Here is a 10,236-nt window from a genome sequence, read left to right on the forward strand (position 1 = left end):
GTCGTTCATCTAAACAACAACAGTTCTGTAATATAAATTTTGAAATAACGAGTGTTCGACAACGAAAGAATCACCCTGTGTATATAGGTATATACATATATTTGTCGTAGGGAAAACGCGTGTAGATAATAATATTATGAAGTGTGATCATAATTTTTTCTCGGATCGAAAAAAATAAAATTACGCGGAATCATAACATATACCGTGTTACACGTTATGATGTTGTGTCAATCAGGAAAACGGATGAAACAATTAATCATTACGGTCTCGCCAAGATCGCTGGTGGTAGGGCAAAGCTCCGAGGACGTCGGCTCCGGACTTATGACCGTTTCGAAAAACTGACGCGTACCTATATAAGATGTTCGCAAACGGCCGACACGATCAAGTTCCACCGGGGTTGCCGATCGATCATCGTTACACATACGGACGCAGAGTGCATAATATATTAATTTAAGTGTTGTACGATATTAATTTAAAAAAATAACGACAAACCATAAACGACGAAAATGATGCGTCTCTCGTCTGCCGTAAGTTTATATATTATTTATATATAATATAATGTTATGTATTTATGAATAGTTCATAATATATACGTATATAGTCGTATGTCCGTGTCATTTCCTGCAAGTACGCAAGTCGCGAAGCGATCCTTTAAAACCTATTTTGAGACTTTTTCAAAAAATAATACTAGCAAGTTTTATCAACACAACGGTTTTTAACGTGAACTTTTGGTTTCTTTTTCATCGTATAGTGATGTTTTTATCGTTTTTGATTTTTACGATTAAAACGAAAGAACAAAATTCTTCTTCAAAAAGGTCGATAAACAAATAGATTTTAATTTTAAAATATATACTGATCACTACGATTATTATTTGATGTTAGATCAGTTTAGTATAAATATCATGTTGAGAGCATCGTTTAAAATACGATGAACTAAGAACAACATTGATCCACTTATTTAAACTTAATGATTTATTATTAAAAAACCGTTTGTTAAATAGTTGATAATCATGGTTCGTAAATATAAACATAATTTTAAGCAATGTGTCCCATTAGAGATAAAAAATAGTAACAATTTAAGAATCGATAAATCGCTGTTAAAAATTAGATTTTTTCATAAATATCATAAATATAATGCCTGTTATTTAACCTATAGGTAATTCAAACTATATTAAAACATATTTTTCAAAATCGCAAAGTTCAACCTATATAATATAAGTTTAACCGATGCAACCTAGAGTAATATAATCTATATACTTTGTGTGTTTTTTTATGAGAACTTGTGGCACATCATTTACATATATGACGACGGTCACTCGGATGAAATTTCGATAAATAGAAATAAAAACTATTTTTTAAATAACTACAAAATGTATTTTTGTCTTTTTACGCCACATAGATCGTAGTCTTGATGATCGTGGCTGCAGCATCGTCCGCCGGTATTTATCCTGCGACGACGGGCAGCAAAGGCGCCGCTTTGGGGAGAACGAAATCTGGCACTAATCGTGACACTTCAGGCGATAGTTTTCACGTACAGTCACCCGATGGACAGTATGTATTTGGACACGCCAATGGCGAACAGGTGAGAAGATAAAATAATATCATACTATTTAAGTTAAAATTTAATTTCTTCTTAAAGTTTGGAATACTAAAATAATAAAATTCACAAAAGCCTAAACTTTGCATAATAAGAAGAAAGGTTGAAAAAGTTATTACCAGTGTAAGACATTAATCATTGATAAAAATAAGATTTTTTTCTGAAGAATTTAACTCTCCTCTCTTTAATCTTATTATCACCTTCTTAAAACTGTCATAGCTGCTAATTTAAATATGCGTTATCATAGTATAAATTTAATATAAGCTGCACTCTATAACAGTTTGTCTGCCAGTCGTAAATTTAATACAATTAAACTTTTTTTTTTTGATAGAAAATAAATAAAATGTATGCTAATTGTATACTAATTAATCTTCAACTGATACTAATTATAAATTCATTTAAAAATAGAAAAAAAATGTTAGAAGATGAGATTTACTCATTGAGTTGGGTCAACTTTATTAAATAAAATCATCTATGTGTCATCGTTTTTACCATCAATATTTAATTTAATGTAATAATTTAACAAACACTATTCCTGCAATATACTAGTAAAACAGTACACACAGTAAATAGCAATTTCAATTTTAAACAAATCTTTTTATTAATATTTACTTATTTTTTTTCTTCGCTCTTCGAGACTTTTGTATATTATCACGGTAAATAGAAAACTTTTCAAGTATACATATATTTGTCTAGCTCGGTAACAATAGCGCTGAAGAATGGGCTGTTTGACGGCCCTCGGTTAGAGATTATGGACAACGTTGATAACAGTGCGAAATTAATAACGTTGTTCACAGGGCAGAGCTGAGATGCGCGACAGCGACGGCACGGTGACCGGATATTACAGTTACGCGGACGGCGACGGTCGAGTAGTTCGTGTCGATTACGTGGCGGACAAAGGCGGATACAGAGTGCTGTCGAACACCGGCGTTCCGTCTGCTTCGGTAACCGTGGAGACGGAAGACGGTGGTGCCCCCGCTGCAGTGAGCGACTTCCGGAAAATGTACTCGGACTTGACACGCCGCATCAAAGTAAGCTTGCACCTCGACTAGAATTTAGAAGTCACGGGAGAAACATATAAAGTCCTTTCGTTAATATGGGATATATTATGTAGAAATTGATAAAAATAAAAACGCACCTTCTGCGGAAGTATACGGCACTGTTATATAGTGTTTGTTCATCTCGCACATTAAAAATTTTCCTTTACAGAGCAAAGTCGTGCAACGAGGTCAAAAAGTGGTGGATTCCAACGGTGGAGGCCAGCGGCCGGTCGTCATAGATCCGATTCCGTATCCTACTGAAGAGGTGAGTACGTGTTTTATAAACACATATCAATAATAAGACCACGGGCAAAGGCACGTATATAGTATTTGAGATTTGGGGGGGGGCTAAAGCTCAGGTCGACACAGGACTATTATGAGGCTTTTCCGGCACGGCAAAACTCATAAAAACCAAGTCAAAAATGTGTTTTATTTTCAATTTTTTCAAACGGACTTAGGCACCGCAAACTCCGGCTTTTTAATCCTGTTCCGCGTGGTAAACAAAACGATTAGGTTGATGTATCGAATTCTGTATTATCATCATTATTATATATAACTATATAATATGACTGCATAATATATTATAGTATTATACCTACTTGAGTCTTTGACATAAACTTAAATCTTAATAACATCGTTTATTCGTTTCAACATCAACATAATTAATCGTCACATTTGAACCATTACAATTGCACAAACCCCATAAACATATTATATTGTGCTTGTTTTGTTTTGAATTGTTTGCGATTCAACTCGATTGTCAGTTGTCCTTAAAACCTTAAGTATAGATCGTTATATTATGATAAATTGACATTTTATTTATCCATTGAAATACACAAATCAAATATATTTTTTATGCAATTCTATGACTTTCTTTTCACTATTATGTTTATTAGTTGACGGATTGTTTATTTTTTCTATAATGTATTTGTTGTATTACACCGCGTAGAATGAAAGTTTAAACGATTGTGAATGATAAATATAATTGTATTTATTAAAATATATTACGCATTATCTCACAGACAAAACATTCAAACAACGAAGAAAAACCTAATTTTCCGGATTGGAATCAAGTGAAAATGTCTACAACCCAAAACCCAAAGGTGAGTAAATTAAACGGCAATAAAGTTTTTTCTGAAAGAATCGTAATTAAACAAACTAAACTATAATGGAAATTTGTTACTAATTAGGATGGGATTGAACACAATGAAGGACAACAACAGCATCAAGAAACTGTAGATCCTAATTGGGACAGTGTAAAGATTACAACTTATAAACCAAATGTAAATATGAACACGTATACAGTACGTTTTAATGATTATCTATAGTTACAATAATTGTATAAATTATTTTTACAACTAAACAGTAAATAATATGTGTTTCAAAATTGTACGTCAATTAATATTTTACGTTTCTTTTAAATTGATTACAAAATTATATATTTTTTAATACAACTAATATATCATAGCTATAAATATATCGTTTTATTGCAAAATTTTAAATTACAAAAATTAATATAATTCGTATAAAAATCTATTTTTATCTATGCATGAAAAAAAAAATACTAACACTATTATTCTATATAGATAATTTTGTTATTTAATTAGTATACTGGAGGGGATTGGAGCTCAGGTGATTTGGTTATTTAGTGTTCGTAATTCGTACATGTCAACGTGCTACGAATAATAATATATATCGAGCCATTGTCCTCTGACACATGAATCATTTTAATTTAATTAAATAACAGCAAATGAACTTTAATTCATATTTAATTTTAAACAGATTAAGGGAAACGATAACGATAATGATAACAAATTTATTGATGATTTGAAGAATGAAAACGTGATCACTACAGAAATGCCTTCAGTACCATTTGTTCCAATTCAGCCTCAAGTAATAACAACAAATTTTATCCATTTTAAAAATAATATGTATGTGGTTTGGGCTGGATACAATATTTATTTGTCTGACCTTTAAAGTTTTCATGGCAACCAAACAATAACAAAGAGAAAATTAATGTTAAAATGTTATAATTAAACGTTAAAATTTCTAGGTTGCCCTTAACAACAGATAATAATATAACTACGCTACTATAGCAACGTCAATGATAATTTTTTTTTTTTATCATAATCTTAAAACATATACTATATTATAATATATAATAATATATAGTATACAATTAAAATTTTTTTGTGTATTGGATAGCAACCTGAGGATTTTTTTTTTCCAGAAAACCTTAGGAAAATTTCTAATAAGTACCATTTGTGATTACCATTAGGTATACCATTTTTTACTAATACCTAACTAAAATACTTCAAAATATTTTTATAAAATATACAGTATACAATATAGTATATTATTAATATGTACAGTATACACTAAAAATTTTATTGTCATGGAATACAATGAAAATTCAATGAATATTATTATCGAAGACAGTGTGTTGTTTTTAATATTTTATCGCTAAAAAACTTAATATATTATATCATTGGGCAGTTTAATTTATAAATAATTATAATTGTTATTCCTTATTAGCGATTTTTTAGATTTTACGTAGATATGATTTAATAGTATCATACCATTGTCTATAGGTTCCTTCAAGAGGAGACCGTAAGGGAGGATATTCTGATACAGTATTCAACGAAGATAATGCCAAAGTAAGCTTGAAAATAATGTTTAGTAGGTATATACAATACAAGTGTAATTAGGTTATTAATTAATTTTATTTTTATCTGTATTCAATGTTATATTAACGAGACAATTGCACACGGTAATTTATCATTATAGGCGTAGATGTTCTATTCTTTAGACCTAAACATACTTTAAAGTTTAAACACAGTGCGTTATTTTAATCTTATAATTATATGTCTTATATGTGGTATAATATTTGTTTTATATCATAAGGAAATCACAACTGAAATCAGCAACTCTAGGATCGGTGGAGAATCTACCGCAATCGATGACACACAAAATAATTCACCGGTTACAAAACCTGTAATTATTATTTATTTCATCATTCTCTATTTGTTTATAATTTACTTTCATAGAATATTTTACTGATCCAGATATCGATTGTAAACAACATTCAAACAACGGTATCGTATAACGACAGACCCGCACAATCCACTGAAAGAAGCGACGGCTCACTAGATTTCCAAGTATGAATATTGATTTAATAAAAAAAAACTTCATATTTTATACACGAATACAATATAATATTACGTAGGTGTGTATGTTGTTACGGAATAGGTAGTTATAATTTATGAGCTTGAAATTATTTATCTATATTGATCAACACTCCGCTATATTTTGTTAGGCTATAAAATTATTATTTAAGACTATTGTAACGAATTTTATAGTTATATTTTCACGATTTTAGACAACAATCTCTGGTGTAAAACAATTTGATGAATATTCAACAGCATCGGTGATTTCAGAAAGTGCGACAGAGCATTACCAAACCATTAAAGAGAACGAGGACAAAATTAAGGTGCATATAACTGAAAAAAAATCCAGAGATTCGTTGACAATAATATACCTAGTTCTAAACAACGAAATGTATAATGTTTTTCTTTATGTAGATTCCATCTGAAACGGATGTGCTAGTGACCGTCAAACCACTACAAGAGAATAATGAATCGTTCGAAAATGTACCAACTACAGTTGAAACGAGCCGTCAAACTGACGTCCAAGTATGTATTAGGCATTTACTACAAAAATCGACCGGCTTCGTTATGTTCACAATTGAAACACTTATAAAAACGAAGACACAATCATTTTAATAATTTAAACTTTTAGAGGTCGTTTAGTAGTGTTTCTAGAATGTGTATATTTCGGACTATTAAATTAACACAAATAACGTGTGATCTAAATATTTAGTTCTCTATGAATAAGTTTTTCTGTCTCCCAAAAGAAGCAGAATTGTATCTTTGTTAATTTGTTATTACAAGTGTTTCAACTGTAAAAAAATAGACGATATTTGACTTAAAATTTCAGGTTACCGAGAACTCACGGTTCAGTGTTGATTACACGACGATCGAAACGGCAGTAAAAGGAAAATCCTCGTCAATCCCTACGCTTCGGCCCTTGTACGAATCTGAGATAACTTCATCACAGGTAGGTACTTAATATAATATAATATTATATTATCACGATTAAGATTCAACTTTGGCTGTCAAATAAGTATCGATTTAAAAAACGTGTGTTTATAAAATATAGTTAGTTCCATATCAATACATTTTTTTGTCTCCTAAAAAAAAAGAGGGAATTGGGCATTTACTTTTACAAGTGGCTCGGTTGGAAAATATTCAACGATTGTTTAAATTAAATTTTCAGACCACCGGTGTACCGTCTATTGCCGATTACACGACTATCGAAACTGTTAGCGGACAACCCGCGTTAGTCAGTACACTACGTCCTTTGTACGAATCTGAGGTGACTACATCACAGGTAGGTGCTAAATATATTAATATTAACGGGCAGTGTAATATTGAATTAATTGTATAACACGTGTGTTATAATAGACCAGAGGTAGGGTCGGTGACACAGAAACCGCAACTGCAACCGATGCAGCAGGCATTCAGTACGTGACCGAACAAAACAATAATAATGAAGACCGTCCCGAGTTTAGAGTAAGCAATTTAAATTGATATTTAACCACTTGTTCCGCTGGCGTTCAGCAATGTTTTGACCGTTCTTTTCTTTGTGATGCAGACCTTAGAGCCCACCGAATCAATCGGCACTACTATCAGACCCGACTTTGAAAATTCCCAGGTAAGTCACATATTGTAGAAAAACGGTACCTATAGTGGGAAAGTGGCGGGATAACGTTTAAAATCCCACTAAAAAATAATTGAAAACTATTTCAATATTTTTCTTTATTGGTGTTCATAAAAAAATACTATTACCAAATATATTATTTTGATCAAAGAAAAATTCATGATTTTCCACAGTTTGCTTATGGTTGGGGCTACCTGTAAAAATGATTAAATTTAAGTTGTTTTTAATGAAATTATAATAATGTTTATGTGTGTTTTGGAAATTTCAAATGTTGTACCTATGATCTGTGGTCTTCGCCACTCCACTATTATACATACATAATTATACCAGATTTTTATTTATGGTTATGCTTTGCTAATAGTTATTAATAGTTCGATTCGACCAAAATTTAATTTATGTTATTTTTTTTCAACATGACATATAGCAAGCACAAGAAGAGATAGTATGGCCAGAAATACCACAAGAGCCGGTGCCTCAAGTCTTGGTAAACAGCAAACATAATAATACATATCACAGATAACAAACAACGATACATTTTATCGTTTTTCTATTTATTTATATTGAGATGAATTAATTAATTTATTACATTTATCATATATAGCTGCCTCTGGATCCTTATCCCGCCGAAGATCCGCAGACGAAAAGAGCAGGTGTTAAAACCAATCGGCCAAACGATTCGAGAACGGTAAGGTAATCGATTACAAGATTGTTATAACGAATTAAAAAACACTCGGATTGTTAGTTTTTTTTTTATTTTTTTTACAGGTCAGACAATACAGACAAGATGAAATGAATTCAACGGTCAACGTCTCAGAAATTGAAACGACGACTTTGACAAGTAACGACGATGAAAACGGAGATATGTTCAACTTTCCCAGATTTTATATCATTGGTTGACGATTATAACTACGTCACACACAATAATATAATAAAATAATATATAATAATACAAATATTGTGTTCACCAGACTTGTTTTAATATGTTTAGCTATAAGTGTACACAAGTGAATGCCAATCATAGTTAAAGTTTATGCATATAAATATAAATTTATATCTAAATAAGTAACATAATATGATGTATATTTAAATTTACTGAAATAAATGTATTCCGATACTTATTATTTATCAACTTACTAAAGTACATTGTTTTAAAATGTTGTAAAATATATTTTGATATTCTAATTTCTAATCCATTTTAATATTTGTGCAACGATTATTAATTTATTCTAAAACAATTTTATTCGAATTGCATCGTTGTGTGAAATTTAGTCGAAAGATTTTTATATTTAATGGTGAAGTGTGATTAATTTTTTGTTTCATATTGACAGCCGTTGTTAACACGATACAAATGTGTTCCTCAAAAAAAAAAAAAAAATGAAACGAACGCACTTTCAATAAATTAGACGTACTTATACATTATTGAACGAATCGCCATCACAAGAAACCACAATACAGTTATACTTCATCTATTCGTCTAATACTGTTAAAATTGATCATAAATTATTGAAAATTATTAATAAAAGAACGACTGCAGCACAGGTTAGAACTTGTAAACGATAAAATATAAGTAAAATATTTTATTATTAATTTATTAGATAGGTGTTTTACTTAATACTTATTAGTTATTATTTTATAAGCAATTTAAGACGTTTGATACGAACAGCAGCATATAATATTTATAAATTATAAATTTATAATATATATATATTATGTCTTAAACTTGAATTGTAAAATACTTTCACTTATTCTCTCGTCTAGTTGTCAGTAAAAATAAAAATATAATTTGATTTATCTCTGTCTCCGTCTACTGTCACTTCGATTTTATAAAAAAAAAAAAAAAAAAAAAAATGATAATGACGTTTTGAATGACCGCATAAATTATATAAAGAGTCATTAAATAACTAACATTTTTAAATTTATATAAATATGAGCTTTCAATATATAAATTAAAATATTATGTGTTCATACTTCATGCAAAAACATTTTGTTTTTCGAAATTGTAAAAATTAACCATTAAAAATTTTCATTTACATATTGTAGTAAACCGAACCGACATAATCACTTTACTAGTACATAGTCATGCAGTGCCAGCACCTGAGGTCACTGCCAGCACACTACAATATCTACTGAACTGAATTAGAGAGAGATCTTCAGAACCGTAATTCATAAAAGTAAGTTATTTTTTTAGCACCTATGTAATTATATATTTTTAAATCTAATGCATACCAATACCTATAGTCTATATAATTCAGCATATTATAGTATATAAGTTAACTTGGCGCCTTTTTTTTTTTAGTATTTTGTACTTTGAAATATAAAATCAATGAATAAATATTTCAAATATATTTTCAATACTCATACAACAAATCATTATGCTTATATTCAGCTACGTTTTCGCATAATATATATTATGGCCACGATAAGTGTACAAGTGTAGTGTATTAGTCATTACTATAAAATATATTATCCTTCGCCGGCGAGGAAAAACAACGGCCGACAAAACAACATCGTACACGTTTTTTTCAAATATATATACTTACTTACAATATATATATATATAATATATATATATATACGGGTATCTATAATCTATACACACACACTCGTTCGTAACGATAATAATATTGTAATTATTATTGTTTGTCGGAAGTGCGACGGACTCGGAAACGGCCGCTGTGTGCCGGTCACCTGGTGTCACGCGGGCACGGCGAAAAACAAAAGCGGCGTCATGTTCAGGTACCGCGACACCCGTGTGGCGGGCTATACGCGCGGGCGGAGAGAGACACGCTGTGAGAGAAAGAGTGGGTGAGAGAGTGACGG

At 30.5% G+C, this 10,236-nt stretch overlaps 1 protein-coding gene across 6 annotated transcripts; it reads left to right on the top strand.

The window, feature by feature from the left end:
* The first annotated feature begins 362 nt into the window (after positions 1–362).
* Positions 363–8,545, top strand: LOC114129516 (uncharacterized). Of its 6 annotated transcripts, none has more exons than XM_050197277.1 (19): positions 363–527; positions 1,400–1,582; positions 2,395–2,628; positions 2,807–2,902; positions 3,660–3,740; positions 3,828–3,941; positions 4,420–4,530; positions 5,229–5,294; positions 5,542–5,631; positions 5,703–5,795; positions 6,017–6,127; positions 6,219–6,329; positions 6,634–6,753; positions 6,973–7,086; positions 7,161–7,268; positions 7,351–7,410; positions 7,841–7,900; positions 8,018–8,101; positions 8,182–8,545. In XM_050197277.1, exons 1-19 carry the CDS (start codon positions 507–509, stop codon positions 8,311–8,313), a joined length of 1,989 nt encoding a protein of 662 aa, XP_050053234.1. In that variant the 5' UTR covers positions 363–506; the 3' UTR covers positions 8,314–8,545. The 6 variants fall into 6 exon arrangements, with proteins under 6 accessions (XP_050053234.1, XP_050053237.1, XP_050053238.1 ...); XM_050197280.1 differs by having other exon boundaries at positions 8,018–8,106; positions 8,159–8,369; XM_050197281.1 differs by having other exon boundaries at positions 8,018–8,106; positions 8,182–8,369.
* The last annotated feature ends 1,691 nt before the right edge of the window (positions 8,546–10,236 follow it).

The sequence above is a fragment of the Aphis gossypii genome, chromosome 1 (genome assembly GCF_020184175.1).
Source record: "Aphis gossypii isolate Hap1 chromosome 1, ASM2018417v2, whole genome shotgun sequence".
In the NCBI taxonomy this organism is placed as follows: domain Eukaryota; kingdom Metazoa; phylum Arthropoda; class Insecta; order Hemiptera; family Aphididae; genus Aphis; species Aphis gossypii.

Coding starts and splice junctions, on each gene's coding strand:
- LOC114129516 (XM_050197277.1), top strand. CDS start 507: ATGATGCGTCTCTCGTCTGCC. Junction 1,583..2,394: donor GACACGCCAATGGCGAACAG/GTGAGAAGATAA, acceptor CGTTGTTCACAG/GGCAGAGCTGAGATGCGCGA. Junction 4,531..5,228: donor TTGTTCCAATTCAGCCTCAA/GTAATAACAACA, acceptor CATTGTCTATAG/GTTCCTTCAAGAGGAGACCG.